Source organism: Henckelia pumila, chromosome 4 (assembly GCF_033568475.1).
Source record: "Henckelia pumila isolate YLH828 chromosome 4, ASM3356847v2, whole genome shotgun sequence".
In the NCBI taxonomy this organism is placed as follows: Eukaryota; Viridiplantae; Streptophyta; class Magnoliopsida; order Lamiales; family Gesneriaceae; genus Henckelia; species Henckelia pumila.
In genome coordinates, this window is record NC_133123.1 from 73741417 (window position 1) to 73762418 (window position 21002).

The following is a 21002-nucleotide window of genomic DNA, read 5'->3' on the forward strand; positions in this document are numbered from 1 at the left end:
GTTATCTGATGGTATTTTTAATGGTCGTCTGATGGTCTCTTATGGTTGCTAGTGGCCATTTTAGTTTTTTTTATGGTATATTTATTTTGATAAGCGTGCTAGCTATTATTGGTCTTCATAATAATCTCTGATGGGATGGACCAAGATATTTTTTTTACTCTAATAGTTTTTTTCTTTTCATAAAAATCATAAATATCATAAAAATACATGTGTTTGTTACATATACGTACAGAAAACAACTTGAATCTTAGATATATGAGTTTGCTATATACACATAACACTCATACAAATGAAAAAGGTCAAATAAGAGTTATACAGAATCAGCCAACAAATCCTTGATGTATAAATTGAAATGCTACCTCTTTTTGAATTTTGAGCCGACAATCATAATTATAGGTTGTGTATATGTCTCATATTGTCGAAAATGAGGTTTTTCAAATGTTGTACCCTCATGAACCATTCCTATCAAAATAAAAAGTTACAACTTATAGACAGAAATGATATTAGCAACATATCCTTTAATATGTAAAAATTAAAAGCCAACAGTGAAAAGAGAAAATAAAATACATAATACTATCACTCTTCAAGTATCATTATCCTATATGTAAGTCTCTGTATACAGATATCATTATCCATTATCATTATCCATCGAAATATTATAAACAGATAAAAACAAAGAAGGCTATTGCTAATTGTTATATACGATTTATTTTTTTAAGCATAAAACCTTAAAACATTGTGTAGAAATTCTCCTCTTTTCCAAAACAAAAATGTACCAGCCACCAGCCACCACCCTCCCCGCCGCCTAGGTCGCCGGAAATTGGAGGAACATAGCACAAAATCTCGTTACCTTTTAGTCAGGTTCTTGATTTTTTCTTTAATCTGTTGCACCTCGATTTCATCGGAGGACGTTCATAGATAATTTTTGAACCGTTTCCTGTCTCGAAAGGATATAAAACTGTGTGCGTGAGTGGAATTTAAAAAAAGGATATAAAACCTATTTCTTGATTAATGTTCTGTAAATATGCGTAGTAGTGCAGATTTTGCGGAGTTTGTTTTTCAAAAAGTTATTTTTGACATTTTTACTTGATCTCTTAGAACTATGGCGCTTATAATTGTTGTAGGTAACTGCAGAGTTGTGATATAGTTCGAGTGACGGGGATAGTAGAACACATGCTTAGGGGAATTTTTAAAATGCATTTCCGAGATCCTAAGCCAATAACGGCTTCAAACGATTAGTTTTAAATTCACTTCTGTGAATCTGGTCGAAAATCCAGTACTTTTGTGTATTATTAATCGCACTCCCAATTTTTATTTATTTATTTATTTTGTCTCAGACAGCAAGATGTTATCTCTGTGTCATTGATTTTTTTTCTGGGCCTTTGCGGGGAAATTGACCTGCTATTTCAACAATGAAAGCGATGGTAGTTAAAAAATCATGGTTTTCAAGTATTTTAGAGCAGCGAGAAGTTAAAAAGCCGAAAATTAAGGACGATGAAATAATGATCAAGGTGTCCGCAGCTGGTGTAAATAGAGGTGATATAATTGATGTGGTTGCAAGTGACGAGGGTGTCTGCCCAGGCCTTGAATGTGCTGGAATAATTGAAGCAGTTGGAAGAAATGTCAATTGTTGCAAAGTTGGAGATAAGGTAATTGTCATTTCTCTCACAAGAGATGTGTTGTAAAATCTCAATTCAAGACTGACTGTGATGGAAAATGGTTTTTTTTTTTTTTTTTTTCCTATTTCTCTTTCCCTAAGTATGACAATTTTGCAATGCATAACTTAAAATTGTGAGTTCAGGTTTGTGCCATTCTCGAGGGAGGAGGATATGCTGAAAAAGTGGCTGTACCGGCAAACTTGCTTCTTCCATTACCTGATATTGATTTAGAAGCTGCCGCGGGCTTACCTTATGCATCATGCAGCATATGGTCAGCTTTATTCGAAATGTGTGATCCCAAGACACTTAAAGATAAAAAGATATTGGTGAGTCACCATCCACAATCAGAAGGCGTTTGCTTCATTTTAAAAAGTAGTTTTGAATCCATATTTGGTTTTTTACTTATCTATTCCTAGTTTTCAAAGTATGATGGCTAACGTTATGTTAATGATTTTTTTTAGTTCTTTTTTTGTCATTAAGGTAATATGCTTGGTTAAAGTGATGAGCTCTAGTTGTTTTGCACTTTGTATTTATTTGTAAATATTAGAGATTTAGAGTATTTCTTCAATACATTATTTGCTTTTGTGGCAAATTATCAAAGCCATAATCAAATTTAGAGTTGTGCTACATTTAGATTCATGAAGGGGCCAACGGGATTGGTGCATTGGCAATACAATATGCAAAGCACATGGGCTTAACAGTTATTGCCTCCACAGGTGACATTGTTTACTCCATTTTAGTCTTAAGCCCTTACTCATTTTCATGACGATTTATGATGTCTAAGCCCTAAGGTGTCTAGATTGTTACATATGCTCGTTCTTGTTGATGCTTTTGAAGGTAGTCGCGACATGTTTTCGATGTGTCGTGATTATGGTGCTGACTTTTGTTTTGATAACACATCAACAAACTTTGTAGAGGAGGTTGTCGGGAGTGCTGGATGTTTAGGTAACTTTTTGCGCATAACTTATCACCGAACGATTTGATGGTTGGCATGAATTTTTTTTATTAATATATTTTCTCTTTGTCAAATACCATGATGTAGGCTGTAGTTGCTGCTTGACTGTTTCAACAAATCATTAAATCTTAAGTTTTTTTAATGGAAATATGAAAACCCAGAACTTGATCCTAGTATGATTCGAACTCAAATAACAAATTCTAACAAATACAAGGCTAAGCTAGATCTGAAAAATGTGGACTCGTACTATTTTAAACTACTTGAAAAACTATTTCTGCATGAATTTTTTACCATGACAAGCTGATCCCATTTAGTGGAATAAATGCTTGATTATTATTGTTTTACAACGGGTGATGCCTTTTGGCCTCTTTGTCACCTTAATCTGAGAGATTCATAACTTAATTAAGGTAGTGGTTACAACCTCTAAAAATAAGGGAATATTAAGTTTTTTTCTCAACAATTTCCAATAAATAGTACTTAGGTTGTGTTTGAAACCTCTAAATTGTTAAGAAAAAAGTCCAGAATCACTTATTTTTAGAGGTTGCAAACACTTTTAAGTACTATTTATTGGAGATACAAATGGATTGTGACTAACCAAATGCTTCTATACAGTGGTAATGATGCAAAGGTTTGCTTGTTAATTTGGATGCTGAGTAAACTGAAATTGTGGAGGCATTTTTTTCCCACTTGGTTGTTAATCATCTTTTCAGGTGTTGATTTTGTCCTTGATTATGGAGCTTCCAATCTTCGAAGAAACATCGAGTGCTGTTGTACTGGGGGTAAGGTTGTGATTGTGGAATTGCATGGAAAGGAATGTGGTAGGATAGATCTTGCTAGGCTACAACAACATCATACTGAAATTACAGGTAAATATTAATAGCTTCTTTGTAATAGTGTGCCTGGAGTTGGCTAGAACCCTCATCCCCAATTGTTTTCGAGTGTACAATTTATTATCATTGTTTGCAGTTTTTGATCTACAATCTAGAGATCTGGATTACAAAGCTTCTGTGATTGCCGAAGTGAGAACTCATTTGTGGCCTGCCATTCTTGAAAAAAAAGTCATCCCTGCAGTGGGGAATCGTTTTGCTATGATTGAAGCTCAAAAGGCTTTGGACCTTTTGAAAAAAAATGATGGTACTGGGAAGATTATTTTGTACATGGATTTTGAGAAGACCAGTGGCCATCTGAAAGGGGAGTAAATGTGACTAATGTTCATACCTGAGATCATAAAGCAAATAAATTTATGGGGCAGTTTAAATTATAGCCGCATTGTGTGTTTTTTTTTTTCTGGAAAAACACACGGTGGGTATTATTTCAGAAAAAACCCCTTGGCTTTCTCTAGCTTGTTATCATATTTTATTTTTAACTTTTTTATTTGATTTATACTCACGTGGTGACGTATTTGTTCAAAGTTTTTAATGGGTTCTAAAATTCTAGGTTGCTTCTTTACAAGGCAGTGAACTTCACTTTATTTTGATGAGTTATGCTATGTTTATTTATTCTTTCTTTTTTCTTTTTTCTTTTTTCTTTTCCTCACTGTTGGGAAGGAGGATTTAAATCTAAATTAACAAACCACATTAGTGGGATTGGGGTCTTGGCCTCTTGGGGCTTCCACCTTTGTCAGAGGAGGACCGTTGGTGTTATGCTATATATATATATTGTTATTTAATAAATGTGTTTTGTTAGATTTTGGTTTTGTAGTTGAGAGCTAACGTAAATGTGGTCTTATTCTCCAAATATCAGTGTTTTATAAAATTCGCTTAAGTGGTGTTTAATTTTATTTAAGTTTAATATGTTTAATTCGATTAAGCGATATTTTTAGAAAGAAAGATTTAATTTATTTTTAAAATGAAAACATAGATATAAATATGTATAGTTATAGTTTAGAACTTGAAATATTTATTAATCATATATTTATAATTAATTTATTATTTTATTTAATGTTTGATTTAAAATAATTAAAATTATAAAAAAAAATTGAAAATATTTGTTTACGTTTAATTTTGTCTTAGGTTTAAAAAACTTGAAGCTTCAATTTCATATTTTCACCCGTTTCACGCCTTTTTATTTTCCAAAATGAATGTTAAACACATTTGAGACATGGTATCTTTAATTCTAAGAAGCTAGTTTAAGCTTTAAAATATTTGCTGTGTCTCGAAGTGTGATGTGAATTTCTAATATATGGGTGATTTTATGCTACACTAGGTAAGATACACTTTTTTTGTGTTTTTTGTTAAGATGTTTGCGCGAACATCTTGCTTAAAAAAAATCATGTGGATCCCCGCCTGTAATTTTTTTGTCATTCAGCGTGAAATTTTTTGTCATTTAGGGAGATGTTCGCGCGAACATCTCAAAAAAAATAAGGGAGTGTTTCACCCGGTGTAGCATAGAATCACCTATAAGATATCGATACAAAGTGGTTGAAAAGTCTGCACTATAGATCCTAATTTCGTATTTGTTGAATGTTCAAATAATATTATATTTCTTCATAATGGTATGAGAAGCGCATCGTATTATGAGAAATCGTTTTGAAGAACATGAAAGAGTTTTGTGGATCTCTATCAAACATAATATAGAACTAGGGTCAGTGCGCACACAATATATACAATTATTATACTTGGTATGTATACAATATAATATTTATTTTTAAAATTATTGTATTTTAATATTATTTTTTTATTTTGTGATTTTGTGAGATGTTTTTTTTAAAAAAAAACCAGAAAAAGACACGTGCGATGCACGTGAGAACATTTTTTATTGTCGATAAACGTTGTTAAATAATTAAGTTAAGATGCGAAGAGAAGAGAAAATATTAATGTGTAGTTAATTAATGATTTTTATTATATTTTAGTCAATAGTAAAATTCTATATGATATAATATATATGACATATATTATAAAATGAGTGCGAACAACCTTTATTCAAAAATTTATGTGTTACAAATCTAATTGAATCTATAGTTGTTTAAAATCATGTTTTTAATAAATATTATAATTTCGTATAAATTAGATATTGAAAAAAATATAGAATTTTATGTTATGATATATTAAAAAAGCAAAATTTAAGAAAAAATATGATATAGTGTTAAAAAATTATTTTACCACTCTGTTTACGTGAAAAAATATAGATAATGTCTTACATTTCTGCGTTTGTTCTTCCTTTATATAACCATTTTTCTTCCTTTCATGATTTTTTTATTTGTCATCCGTTTTTTTATTCTTTATTAAAAAACAATTTTCTCATCATTTTCAGTAACAATTTTTGTGATGTTTCTTTATTAATTATTTACATTTTTATATCTTTATTCTTTGATTATTTTGTTAGCGATATCTTTTTTTAATGCTGAAAATAGTTCGTTGCAATAGTATTAATATGTTCATTGTCTCCAATCTTCATTCTTATGTTATTATCTTCTATTACTTGTAAGTTAATATCGTTAATGATCAACGATATTATTGAATGTTCTTTTTTATTTTTAATTTTATGTTAATTGGTTTGAAATTTAGTATTGTAATGATTTTGTTGCTAAAATTTTATATTGATTTTTGAATGCTTTAGATTAAATATGTTCACATTCAGTCTTTTATTGCAACCTTCTTTTCCATTTTAAGTATAAATATATTATATACTTCTTTATTTGTTGTCTCTAAAAGCTTTGATGCAAAACGAAAAAATTGAAATATTTAAAATGCAAAGTTTCCAGTACTTCCTTCATAATTACAGAATGTTCGATCAAATGCCATCCAAAAAAAACAAAAGAAAAAAAGAAAGAAAGATTTTATCACCCCGAATCATTGCATAAGCTCCCAATTTTACATCCAAATATCGCAATTTATTAAAAGAAATTAGTAAAAATAATAATAATAACTCTAAATTTCATAAAACAAAATCTGAATCAAAATATAATCAATCTAGCTTGAAAATGTATAAAATAAAAATAAATATGTTATTGTTTAATATAGCGCTATTCTTGAAATCGAAGCTGAAAAAATATATATACAAAAAATAAAAAATAAAGTGAAAATATACGGAAAAAATTAGGACTTGGAAAGAGAGAACGAAAAATAAAGTTACTATATTGTTATAGTTAGCTGTTTGCATATTGCATTGCATCTATCCAAATTTATTTAACCTTCAATAAATCGAAAATGAAATAACACCCGTCAAAACACCTATGTACTTGGCAATACAAAAGTTTATATCATCCTAATAACAACGATCTGGACTTGATGCATTATTGAAACAAATAAAAACAATAAAGTTGTTTATAATTCTTCAGATTATCATGGAACTAACAATAATTTGCCTGGAACGTTATTCTCTTCCAAGGCCCTGTGCGCCTCCGCGGCTTCATTGAATGTGAAAGCTCTACCAATTACTGGCTCTATATGTCCCTCTTCTATTAGTGGCCAAATTTTTGCTTCAACATCAGACCAAAGCCTCATCATTTCTCCATAACCTAGATACTGCAAATCCACACCTATGTACCAATAAACATCATTCATTAATCAAACGTAACAGCATAAAAAATCATCATAAAAGACGAGGAATAACATAAATACTTGGATAATGATTCTACCTTTGATCTTAATATCCTTCTTCATGAGAATGGAAAGGTCAACATTCACCCAACTCCCAATCTTGTGTCCTAAAACGACAAGAGACCCACTTCTAGCCAGACAATCCACGTTCTTTTTAAAATGATCTCTTTCACTGTCATCAAGTATAACGTCCACCCCTAAAAAAGGATTGTTGAGTTAGATTTAAAATCGAATTAACAGTCTCGCAAGATAACTATGACCGCTGCCACAAAAAAAAAAACAAGAACACATCCAACATACTTGATTAAACAAGCACCGACTGAAGTTGGTAAAATAAAATCCCTACACATCTACCAAAATTATTTTTCCTGCTTACTGATATATATGTTACATTGTACAAATATAAATATCTCAACAAAAGCGCACATGCATAATATAGTAACTGATCTAACCATGTCAAAAGGTACATGTTTTTGGGATTCAATCTTTTATTTACAAACTCGTAAACCACTTTTCTTCACATTTCTATTTTTGCCCAAAAGGGAAACCTGCCATTCATATCTGCATATTACCACGTTTCACATTACATCTAGCAAACCTACTCAACAAATCTTAGTTTATTAGTTCCACAAGTCATTACAAAAATTTCACTCACACTCAATGTATATCACTTCTAAAATCGATAATTATACTGAATATATAGCATTATACATGACCTAGAATGTTAGGTCCTCGATTTTATTTTCCAAAAACACAATGTTCTGCATGCTGGTAAATAATAGTCCAACTCTCCTCTTCACAAAAGAATCAATAAAAGTGACAAGTTTTTGTAACAAGTTATAACTAAATAAGTGTTGCCCAATAATACACAGATTCGAAAAGTAAAAAGCATGATAATTCCGCACGTACCCTTTCCTCCTGTTTCAGCCTTCACACGCTTGCAGAAGTCTTCTTCTCTGTAGTTGATGCAAACTTCTGCTCCTAGTGTTTTGCAAAGTTGCAATTTTTCTTCCGTTCCTAAAAATGCCCTATTTAGTTACGTATAACTTGATGACTTTTTTCCTAAAATTGTGGGGTATGGAGATGGTGCTGAGACAGGCATTCTCTAATATCCCATGTCCCACCACATATAATGGCTGAATGTTTTCTCAACCAATTCACAAATTAAGCATTCCCTTGGCAATAAAACCAGAAAACTTAGCAATGGAAACTCACAGTTGAAAGTTTTCCAATATCCCAGATACGGATAATCGTTATAACAGCATCCAATACCCTGTCCTGTCAACCCTATTAACTAGATTAACATCTAAAATTAACATCTAAAACCACCAAAGTGGCTTATTCCATAACGCGCGCCAATCTTATGCTACTTTCACCAGATCCAAAGGAATGGCATGGAAAAAACAAAGCCTAATAATGATAAGGAACGACATGGAAAGAACAAAAACTAAGGGGGGTGTATTCAATCCAGAGTTTTAATGACTTTCAGTGACTTTTTAAAATGATAGACTTTTGTGGAGTTGATTGATTTTTATTGACTTCTCATGGATTTACAAAAGATTTCCGTAAATTCTTTGTAGACTTTTGCAGGACTTTTATTGAGATTTGTAAACTTTTCATACAATTACATGAATTTCTATCTTTAATATATCTTTTTATTTTTATTTTTTTTCTTTGAAATAATAATTATTTGACATAAATAATAAATTTATTTGAAATATTTTTTTAATTTATTGATGAAATGGATTTCATTTATTTTAAATGTATATATATATATATATATTAATGTAACAAAATTATAAACTAAAAACTTTGCGATTGTGTAAAGTTATTTTTTTTTAAAAAAAAACATATGATAACTTATAAATTATTTTATCAATTATATCATAAAAATTTATTTGTCAACTTTTATTTTTTTATCATGTATGTTATCCGCTATTCAAATATTTGAATTAAATCATATTATAATTTTTTAAATCATATATTATCATCATTAAATATTAAAATTATTGGTATAAATCATAAATTAAAAAGTACAAAATATTTCGAAAATTTCAAATTTTTAAATAATAATTTTATTTTGATTTTAGGAAAAGAACGAAAAAATATATATATTAATTCATTTTGAATATGAGAGAAAGTGAGATAGAGAGGAGAGAGACAGTGAGGAGTGAGGAAATGTGAGAAAAAAATAGAAATTATAAGTTAAAAAATTCATCCAAATCTTTGGGTTAGACCAAAGACTTTTTTTTACAAAATATAGTTGTACCTTAAGCATTAATGTTTGTAGTCCATGATTTTCATGGAGTTATTAAAAGTTCATTGACATTTTGAATAACACTAGACTTTTGTAGAGTTTTTAAAAGTCAAGGTTGACTACCACTTGATTTTTAAAACTCTAAAAAGTCTATTTTGAATACCACTTGACTTTTATAGAGTATATAAAAATCATGATTGAATAGCAATATACTTCTAAAATCCATAAAAGTCATTAATTTTCCAGATTGAATACACCCCTCTAATAATGATTTTGAAGATATCGAAGATCAATTTTACACAATAAAATAGGTCAGCTCGGCTCAGTAAAAAGCTCGTTTGAGATCATTCGCAACCTTATCGAGCCAAGCTCCAGCATAAGGAAACTCGGCTCGTGAGCTCGCAAACATGTCCGTTTACAAGCTCGCGAGCTGGAGCTGTAGCTCGGCTCGTTTGCTGTTCGCGAACGGTTCGTTTATATGGTTTGCGAACTGTTCATTTATATGGTTCGCGAGCTCAAGCAGTCAAGCTCAAGCTCAGCCTCATTTATCTGATTCGAGTTTGGCTTGTCCACATATTCATGAATATGCTCGTCCATATGGCTCGTGAGCTCGAGCTCGGCTCATTTGTTGAGTAGAGAAATAAAAAAAAAAAAATACCAGTGCTAATACATTTGGAAAGCTTGAATTTGCCTCAAACACTACCCCCAAGTCCCCTTCATCTACCACGATACATGACGGAACCATCTTCTTGACCTTTACCCATTCCCACCTCTGCTACAGCTAGGATATTTTTTGAGCACTCACCAGCAACCCCACCTTCCTCAAGTCCTCCACTGTCACCTCATTTTTACCCACCACCTGGGCATATGACCGGCTCTTCCTTGATAGGACTGACAATAACATTAATTGAGTGCACCTTAATTCGAATATCAACCGCCCCAAGCGATGATTGAACCTGCATCAAACTGCTAATGAATCTATCTTCAGGTCCCTTTACCTTAATTTTAGTTGCCGATAAATCCGAAAACGAAACCGTGTTCCTATGGATGTCCATGAGGCCCCCACACAAATCACCAATAGCCTGAAATATCTCTTTAGACCACATAGACCAAGGCAGCCCAAAGATGCTAATCCAACTGTCCCTACACATAAATCGCTACCGTCATGTCAACTTCTTGACTCCACTTTTCAAATTTCAGAACTATTCCCCTACCAAGAAAGCATCTCTTCAATTTCATATAACCACACGGCCTCATTGTCTTGGAAAGGGAATAATTTAACATGACTCTTTAGTGTTAATCCCAAAACATGGCGAACCCCTGTCCCCAGATGTATTGATACTCCTCTTGGTCATGATAAGCCCATTACTCCAATCCCTTGCCTTACACTTGCTCATGATTGCCACTGAGTCTTCCCAATTCAAAACACCCATAGCTTTCAGTAAGAGTCCAGCCAGCAAAGATCGTAAGTTATCAAATCGATCTAAGTTCAGGGACTGAAAGTCCTTCCCACCCAATAACTTGGATAGATGAAAAGTCGTCCTTTTCCAACCCACAAGGCATTGCTGCCAGGCATTAAATTTGTCGTCTCGCTCCAAATTGCTGAATTATGTCAATTCCAGAAAAGTTCCTTTACCTTTGAGTTTTTGAATAAAGAGCACAAAGTTACTGCCTCTAAATCTGCCAAATCCCGATCCAGAATTTACATTGTAGCTGAACTCTTGCAATTTCGACCAAAACCAATGGGAGCCACTGAGATCTAACTAAATAGCTAGCAGTCCTGGTTCTTTCATTTATACAAAAAGAAGGTTCCCTGTTAGTTGTTACGCACTCTAATCTGGAGAAGCTTGTGTTCAATCTTAAATTCATCCTCCAGCTGAATGAAAGAAGCATCACGGGTCTCTCTCCAAGGCTGATAGGATCCTCTATACGGGATCCTCCTCATATTAAACCATACAAAAGGGCTCTGCCGCAGCAGCGATGCTGTAAATGGTGCAGCAAAGCTAGGAGGGGAGAGAAGAAAGAAAGGTTAGCAAGGGACGAACCACTAGGCTACCACAAACAAGGACACATAGCTAGGGTTCGAGAGTCAGTGTTACAGCAAGAAGAAGTCAAGGCTAGGTTACAGCGTATAAAAGACACTATGCTACAAGGCTTGGGAAAGCGAGAGGGTGAGGGTTAGACGTCAACGTTTCTGTTAGCGAGCTAGGGAACAGCAAACTCAGGGTTCATGGCTTGGAATCGTGAGGCAACTAATCAGCGAAAGAGAAGAGAAACCAGGGATGGGGTCCAACGCGCTTGGGGCTGTCGAACTAGGTTAAGGTCAGCGAAGCTAGGGTTTCAAGGCCTGGATCATTGCACTACTCGAAAGAACTCGCACTATTCCCTCGGTTCTTACCTTCATCTTTTATTCTTGTTTTCATGCGCCAGTAGATGTCGTCTCCGATGGATTCATACATAAGTTAAGATGATAAAATAAATGACCATATTATTTTCCCTATCCATAGATAACTCGAGTAAACCAAAATTTTCCATTCAATTGCACTGAAAGAATCAGATGAATAAAGCCCGTGGAGAATTAAAATGCAATATTAATCAAATCAAAATGAAACCAATAACCAGTATTACCTGCCACCACAAATACTTTACAACCAATATGCTTAAAATATTGAATAGCGATAATGTCAAATCCCCCTGCAGTGCCATGTATCTGCAATTGCTCGCAAATTAACATTTTAAAGTTTCATTATTGTGTAAATTATCAAAATTTGTTTTTAAAAAGTGGAAATACCAAGAAAGTTTTGCCAGGGGTGACGTTTGGCAATACTGAAAGAGCAAAAATAGTTAACCGTGATGCTTCGGGCAATGTTGCTGCTTGAACAAGGGAAACTCTTGAAGGAATTCGTCGGACCTCAGATGGGGGAACCACCACAAACTCTGCATATGCACCCCCGCGTAGAAGAATCGCACAAACCTGAAACAAGAAAACAAAAATGTAGTCGTAATAATTATAAACCTAGTTTATTACATGTGAGAAAAAAAAATACTTAATCTAATTAATAATCACCTCATCACCCACTTTAAATTCGTGTATGTTCGAGCTGACAGCAACAACTGTCCCTGCACACTCATATCCAAGATATGCATTGAAAGTATAGCGATAAAAAGGGATATCTTGTCGGAACCAAGTGTCAAAAACGTTTAGTCCAGCCGCTTCTACTTCTATCATTATTTCATTAATACCAAGAATGGGGGTTGGAAGCTCTTTTACTTGGAGGACATCCGGACCACCAGGTAATTCAAAACCCACAACCTTCATCTGTGGAGTTGACCACATAGCAAATATTAAACAAAAATTACAACATGAGAATGTTGACAATTCACACTAAAACAAAGTGAGATAAAATATACGGCTGCTCACAATAGCAAAAGAGAGATAATACAACTAACACGAAAACGAGTGACATCAGAAGAAATTAATTCATATATAATGATAACAATAAGTAAGCTAATCAATAAATACCTTATCATCTCTTTGTCTACCAATGTTACCGATTTTCGGTACATGATAAGGTTGACGCACCAATATTTATAGTTTTAGGTCTTTGGTACAAGAAGTCAAAACATAAATATATGTGAATTTCAATTGTGGGGTCTAGGGAACCAAAAGCAGCCTGTAGGTTTTGGGGAGGGCGTTAACCGTGAAAAAAACATTAGGGTTTCTAAGAAGATCTACGTTCGCAACCTTCGTGTCTGAGACAAACTCTTTACGATCCACTCGTATAATACATGGATTCCAGACTCGATTGTAACAAATTTCACCACACTAAAAATTTAATAAAGAAAAACAGACTAAATACGAGTACTCATTAATTACAAGAGAAAAACATGTACCATTTAGACGAGAGAAGCTTGGGAGGTTGAAGCTCTATGTCAAGGAATTATTTTAAGAAGTAACTGTTGATATCGGATCAGAGGTTTTTGCTTTTGCTGCCATATTGACACTCGGAGATGGTCTCAAGTGCCGATGCCTCAAAAAGTGGGGGAAGAAGAGAACCGAAGAGAAATCGCAGAGCCTTTGTGAGTGCACAATCAATCACCTATTGGGAATTTTTTTTATTATTATTTTTTTATTTTATAGAGAATTATATAGATATTTTGAAAAATGATCTTGGTTGACCAAATTTTTGGATTTATGACTTTTTTTCAAAAAAAATTTGCAAAATTACCTTCAAATACAAAGAAAATGCAAAAACAAAACAAAGAAAAAAAATTGAGAACGTTATATTTCCAAATCATGGTCAAACAAAGGTTATTTAGTTAAATAAATCCGAGAATTATATGAGTGAATTGTCGATGTTCTTTTTATGATTAGTGCCCTCACCAAAACTTACAGGCGACAATTCATTCACTACACCTGCTTTTGGCGGAACATTTAGACAAATAGATATTATTTATTGTTCGGGAGAGGGAAATAATACACTTAAGTGTTCTTGACTATTAATTGATTGGAATTCGCGAAAATTAATTAATTAGGATTGATTGTTGTTGAAACCAGGTGAAATCTAAACCTCTAGACATATTTTTCTTTGATTGATATTCTTTGAAAGTTGTGTGTGTGCTACTAAAAACTCAGTGATTATTTATTTTTCTGCAAACCTTCTAAATATTAATTTTCTAAATAAAATTAGGACTATTATAATTACAAGTACTGAATATTTTCAATTTACTCCTTTTGAGAACGATACTTGATTCATCACTTTATTAAAACTTGACACTCGTACGCTTGCGAGCATTTTTCACTACAAATGTATATATATCAGTGATATATGAGAACAGAACAGAAGAGAACCAACATATTATAAAAGTCTTTGATCCAAGAGCACTAAGAAAGTTTTCAACAGCCTATTGCTCTCTCAACCCTTGCTCAACCGAAACATATCTGATCTTCAAGAGATCATTTCAAGGGTTACTCAAATCCAAGTTGCTGATTAAAGAGCACTGATGTAAGGCCCGAAAATATTAAATTATTAATTATGGAATTTGAGAATTAAATTCCATATTATGGGCTAATATTGATTTGAGAAGTTATGAAAATGATAGACTTAATTTCCGAGACGAAAATATTTAATTTGAGAATTTACGAATTTTGAGAATTAAATTCCGAGAATTCTTAAATTAAAAGAATAAATATTCGATTTGAATATTTATGAAATTTAAGATTAAATTCCATGTTCCGGGAATTAAAGAAGATTAATTTTGAAGATACAACCCGATCAGGGACTGATTTGCAAATATCGAAGTTTGAAGGGCTAAAATGCAAAAGGCCGGGATTATTTAATTAATTCAAATTTATTTAATTTTAATTCGAGTATATTTAATTTGGGAATATTTAGATTTTCAATTTAAATTCTAATATTCTTAAATTATTTTGGATTGAAATTGAATTAAAACGAAGGCCGAGGACTGAATTGCAATTAATGAAGACTTGAGGGGTTAAATTGCAAATATGCAATACATATCTGATTTTATTTGGATTAATCAGCATGATACATGTATTCCAAATGTGGAATTCAGAATTGAAGAACAGAGCTCGAGAACCCCTTTCATTTTCATTGATTTTGATTTTTCAAATAGCCGTAACTTTTGATCCGATCGTCCGATTTCGATTCCGAAAAGTGTTCTGGAATCCTTGCGACGAGAACTTCGATTTGATGTAAGTATTTTGATGTTTCACATACATTTCAAAATCAGTATGTTGGAAAGAACAGACGTTGAGCATGAATCTTGAGTTTTGATGGTTTCTATCTTTCCGTATCGACGTCGAATCTGTTACTTGAAGCCGTATGAATTCTAATGAGTTTTCACAGCATGTATCTTGAATTTAGACTTCTGATATGCTGGGAATATGATGTTATTCAGCTGATATGTGATGATTATTGTTGAAATGAAGTTCGAATTGATTTCGATATTTCGTCGGTTACCGATTTTTAGTCGCTACGTCGTCGATTAATGTTTTAAAGTCGTTTTGATAGCCTATAACTGAGATCAAATATTCGTCTAGATGTTATTGACAATATAGGAGTTTTATTTCTCAGTTTCAGACTAGTTTTGAAGGCTAACGACTCAAGACTCCGAATTCGAACCAAAGAATAAGATGTGATTGAAATGATGTTGATTGACGATATATTGATGATTTTGATTCGATTTTGAAATGATTGACTAGAATGAAGATTGATATGAATGTTTTGATTCTATGTTTCAGATTTAAAGCGTTCAAAACAGAAGAAATACGAAGGTATAATGACGACATCGCAAATTAGGGACTTTGAAACTCAAAGAATGACTATTCTTGAGTTGGCCCGCAAAAACCACATACTTGATATGTTTTGATTTATGTTTGATGTTGTTGATCCATCTCAGGTAGTGGATTTTTAAGTTTGAGTCGATATGATAGTATATTGAATTGATTATATGCCAAGGTTGCGGTTAACCTTATTTTCTAGCCCAGAATGGCTACGATAGATGGATATCCATGTCAAGATCATTTATGAATCTTGATGGCCTCGAAGTTATATGAATCAGTTCTTTTGCGAAGAGTCGAGTTTAAATAGAGTAGATATGATTTATTTAACGCTTTCTATATGTTGGTTATACTGAGATTGATTTCTCACCGGAGTTTATCGGGTTGTTGTCTTGTTTTGTATGTGTACATGACAACAGATGGGGGCAGGAGCTAGTGAAGGACAACGATAGTAGCTCATGAGTGAAGATTAGATGTGGACTCGGGTTGTTCTAGCTGAATCGAGGTGTTTAAGTTCCAGCATGAATGTTGGAAAAACTTGAAGTAGTTGGTGTTGAGTTGTGAGTGAACAACATATGTAAATTGTAACTTTTTCTAGACTTTAATCTTCTAGTTGATGTATCGATTTCCTTATGAACATGTTTAGATCTGGTTATATGTTAATCTACATGTTCTAGACTTGAATTTGAGGGATTGGAATTGATTGAAAGGATCAAAGTTGCTGACAAAAGAACAGAGCAGGCTTTTTGCCCAGGATGCGCCCGCGCGACATAAAACTACCGCCCGCGCGCAGCCTGGTGCTTAGCCTACTGTTTTGAAAAAAAAAACAGGGGCGCCCGCGCGGTAGTTTTTGACAGCCCGCGCGCACCCCTTTTTGAAAAAAAAAAAAATTTGATCCTTATTTTTTCCTTATTATATTAATGATGCTTATTCATTAATTTCCCCTTAAGATTTGAGATTAGCAACCCGAGGCCCCACAACAGGTGGTATCAGAGCGTAAATTTCTTGGACTGAGATAGAAGCTGAGCGGGGTAGATTGAGTCACATGCATTTATAGTATTGCATGATTATGCATTACTCGATTTGATGATTCGATGATTTGATAAATTGCATGTGAGTGTGATCTATCTTTGAAATTCAACTGCTTGATTTACTGATTTGTAAATTTTTTGAATTTCTTACTGATTTTGTTAGAAGATTTTCCCCGGGTGATGTAAGCACCCAGAATCGAAGAGAACGGTTTTCTTTGGGTGATGTAAGCACCCCAGACTAAATAGAATGGTATGGTCAGACTGAACAAAACTGTATGGCTCAGCTGAACGAAGTATTTCCAATTGAACAGAACAGAATATCAGCGAATGAATAGATGATATTGCAGGTAGAAGTTGGCTTGAAGAACTTGACCAGTTGTTGAAATACCTGAAAGATACAGATGAATATCGTATCAGATTGACTGTATACCAACTTCGAAACCTAGCAACCAGCTAATAGATTCTGACGAAGAAATTCTGACATAACAGAGGTATATTCATTGTTGGTAAGTGCTTAGAATAGGGTTTTAATTAACAATTCTTTGCCAAAACAGATAGAAATGATGAGAAAAAAAGAATATTTCAATCAGAAGGAGAGTAATTTGAATATTGAAGAATGCATTGCTGGATTTCAAGCCTACTATGATTCTCTGAATTGTAGATGATAATAATGAAGCTCAAGATTGAGTTGTTTAATTATGGCTTGAATTCGAAGATTATGTCTGAATAAATGTTGACGACTGAAACATTTTATGAAAGACATAGGCAGGGCTAAGAGAATTGAAGCTGAATGAGGAGTTAGGAGAATGAAATTATAGACATGCAAGAGTATGTGAGATACTCACAACTTTATCTACAATTTTTATTCCAGAACAGATATGAAGTGCATGATATGAAAGTAATTCTTTAACTCTAGCGGACCGAGACAAAAGTGTTTGGGTCTAAATGCAGAATATGTTAGAGATTACTTCACTCATTTTAGAGGGGGATATTTGAACAAGTAGTGTAAAGACATTTCAAGCTGAGGTGCTAGAATAGGTTAGAAGCAAATCCGATTCAGAGAAAAGATTCGAATGAATAACAAATTCCAGAAGTATACAGAGGATCAGAATAAAATTGCACTTGAGAATGAAATTTCAGGTAACAGATTTATTTTGTTTTGACCTGTTTATTATTGGTACAATAGATACATGATAGCTGAAAGATTATTATATGATTACCTCTGTATCAGAAAAGAGAATTTGTGTATTGAACTGAAGAATGGAATTATTGCTTTGAAGAACTGAAACTGAACATGATTTTGTTCATATTGAAATATCTGTTTATGTTGCATGATAGATGATGATGCAATAATCGAATACATATTAGCAGAAGAATTAATGATAAGAAGCGATAAAATTAGATCAGCAAGAACATAATGTGCATATGAATATGATGATATGATATAGAATCTAGAATTAAGATTCTGTGATTTCGGTTTGATATATGATGTTTGATTACAAAAATATTCCGAAATCAGTATATTCGATGCACTAGATATGTTCAAGATCTAAATCGGCATTGATAGGTATGCCAATGAATAGAGATTACAGATATGTTCCAGTAAGATTTTTGACTTTAGTTTAAGTTGTGAACTGGAATTCAATAGTGAATTGATGAATTTATGAATTACCGACTTGATGAGATTATGAACTGAATATTGATCTTGAGGTTTAGAAGATAGATGATGATATGAAAATCAGTTACAGATGAGTCTTTTCTTTGATTATGCTGAATCGATTACATCAGATTGGAGATATAATTCTTGAATTATTGAATATTGATTGGCTCGCATGGCACATTGCTTTCGTATAGAGCCTGTGTTGATTCACTCATTCTGAGTTGTGCGATGCAAGTGAGTTGTTTTTACTTTGTAGAGTTTGTTATCCAGAAAATTTGATTTTTGGATGACCTTGATTGAGAGATTTTCTCAATCTTGATTTATTTCTTTTGATTTTGAGAATTATTGATCCTTTGATGATATTTCAGCGTATTTTAAGATTGTTGGCTCGTAACTAATAGAAGAATTTGAATATGATCCATGATTTTTGGGTTAGATGATATGAATTGTCGGTATTTGGAGATAGAAATGAGGAATGAAATAGACATCCGATGAATTGATTCCAGATTTTTGTGTATTCTGGTTTGAATATTCAGACGAATATATCACCAATCAGAATGATTTTCGATTGGAAGTAAGCCAGACCTGTTCAGAAGATGAAAGAAGCACAGAAAGTAAACTGAAGCGATGAGAATTCAGTAAAGAATGCCAGATTGAGATATGAATTGAAGCCTCAGATCAGAATGAATGAATTTTATTATGATTGATTATCTGATTGTGCTTGATATTTCCGAAAAGAAATATCAGATTTTGAAGAAAATGCACAACAATGAATTTAAGATTCATTCAATAATTTCTTTATCAGAAGATAAAGCAAATAGAGGTAACAAAAGTAGTATGTTTTTGAAGTTAAACGTACAGAGAGTTTCTGATGAAGTTGAAAATCATTGACTAGATTAGTTCAGTGATAGTTTAAAAACTCCAGAATTGTTACGAGATTATGATTTGAAAGAATATTTTGCGAAACTACCATGATGAAGCAGTATAGATGAGGTAAACAGGTGGTATTTATGATCAGATTGATTGAAGTTACTGAATAAGATGATCTGTCAGTACGAATAAATCACTGATCTGTGATTAGAATTGTGCGAGATGTCACAGTAAGCCAAGAATTATTGTTTCAAATTGAGACATTAGGTTTATTAGTGAATTGTAATACAGACGATCAGAAGGCTCTGAGTACTTTTTGGATGTGAAAGTACAAGATGTTATTTTTGAATTCAAAAATAGTCGGAGAAGATGAATCGAATTTCGAGAATGAACTTTACCTGACATGATACCGATTATCAATAGCTCTGAATACTTTGAAATCTGTGAATACAGCATATTATACTCTGATTAATAGATAGTCCGAATAGACTAATCAGAATTTTAGAATACGCTGTATAAGATGTGATACAGATATGACTAGATAGCTGTGAAGAAGATAGAGATATGATGAAATTACAGGAATGATTAAAATCTATTGTCAGGATTAAGACTTTAGATTTATTCGACAGAATGTGGCATCGATTGATTGACTGATGTTCTGAGAGTTGGTTATATGTGATTGCATTATACCATTCTTCGATTGATGGATTATCTGAGTTGATTTTCCAGATGTTGAGAATATTCTCAGAACTTTAATACCTGATTCGATATTACTTGACTTGATGTGTTGCCACTTGATGATTATAATTCCTGTAACAGCTATTGAGTCAATTTTGAGATGATGATATGATGATATGATGAAAAGAAATCCGATTTCTTTGTGTTGAAATGATACTACCGAAGTATATGACATCAGATCAGACATGATTTGTCGATATCAGATCAGATTTGATTTGAGACATACAAAGATTTTGAAGATGAATCTGCACGAAATGAAAACAGAGAAGAAACTGATTAGTTAAGCGAAAAAGTTATTCTTAAAACATCATTCAATTCAGAATAGAGAAAGAACAGAGTTTAATTTACAGATTCAGAATATTAATGAGAATACTGATTTTGAAGCGATGAACTGAATGACAGCATAGACTTGATATACGTTCTATGCAGAGCATCGAATGATATAGAGAAAGAAACAAGTCGACACAAATACTGAACTTCACTGAATGAGATGTCAAACAGAATTGATGGTTTTAGTAGAAGATTTATTCTTTTCAGCTTGATACAATGGATCCGATTTGTTCCACGTATATAAGTGAAGAAAGTATCAGAAGATTCTTCCTATGTACTTTAATTAGATGATATAGATATCGAAAAGATTCTGAGTTAAGTCGATTAGTCGACAAATCCTTGATTGAAGAAAGAAACAACTCAGAACGAATTCTTTGCAATGACTTAAAGTACAACTGAATAGATACCAAATACAAGAGAATAGAAGCAGATTCGAAGAAAGAATCTGATAAGAGATGAAGAGATGAGATACAAAGTTCAAATCTATACGATTGAAGTGAGAATAACTTCAAATAATCATTTAGTCTATCAGATTGAATAGTTCGATTGAATGTGATTTCGAGAACGAAATCATTTCTTAGAGGGGAGGAATTGTAAGGCCCAAAAATATTAAATTATTAATTATGGGATTTGAGAATTAAATTCCATATGGGCTAAT

At 32.8% G+C, this 21002-nt stretch overlaps 2 protein-coding genes across 6 annotated transcripts; one reads left to right on the forward strand and one right to left on the reverse strand.

Annotated features, from left to right (window-relative positions):
* Positions 1-696: 696 nt before the first annotated feature.
* Positions 697-4093, forward strand: LOC140865310 (uncharacterized). 4 transcript variants are annotated; one of them, XM_073269906.1, is made up of 7 exons: positions 697-861; positions 1342-1649; positions 1802-1984; positions 2293-2374; positions 2496-2603; positions 3324-3479; positions 3580-4093. In XM_073269906.1, exons 2-7 carry the CDS (start codon positions 1413-1415, stop codon positions 3810-3812), a joined length of 999 nt encoding a protein of 332 aa, XP_073126007.1. In that variant the 5' UTR covers positions 697-861; positions 1342-1412; the 3' UTR covers positions 3813-4093. The 4 variants fall into 4 exon arrangements, with proteins under 4 accessions (XP_073126007.1, XP_073126006.1, XP_073126008.1 ...); XM_073269905.1 differs by having other exon boundaries at positions 698-861; positions 1338-1649; XM_073269907.1 differs by having other exon boundaries at positions 698-861; positions 1451-1649.
* A 2634-nt stretch (positions 4094-6727) lies between these two features.
* Positions 6728-13503, reverse strand: LOC140865266 (uncharacterized). 2 transcript variants are annotated; one of them, XM_073269850.1, is made up of 7 exons: positions 13306-13503; positions 12479-12730; positions 12203-12385; positions 12040-12121; positions 8064-8171; positions 7193-7351; positions 6728-7093 (listed from the first exon to the last, which is right to left on the reverse strand). In XM_073269850.1, exons 1-7 carry the CDS (start codon positions 13306-13308, stop codon positions 6897-6899), a joined length of 984 nt encoding a protein of 327 aa, XP_073125951.1. In that variant the 5' UTR covers positions 13309-13503; the 3' UTR covers positions 6728-6896. The 2 variants fall into 2 exon arrangements, with proteins under 2 accessions (XP_073125951.1, XP_073125952.1); XM_073269851.1 differs by lacking the exon at positions 8064-8171.
* Positions 13504-21002: the final 7499 nt, after the last annotated feature.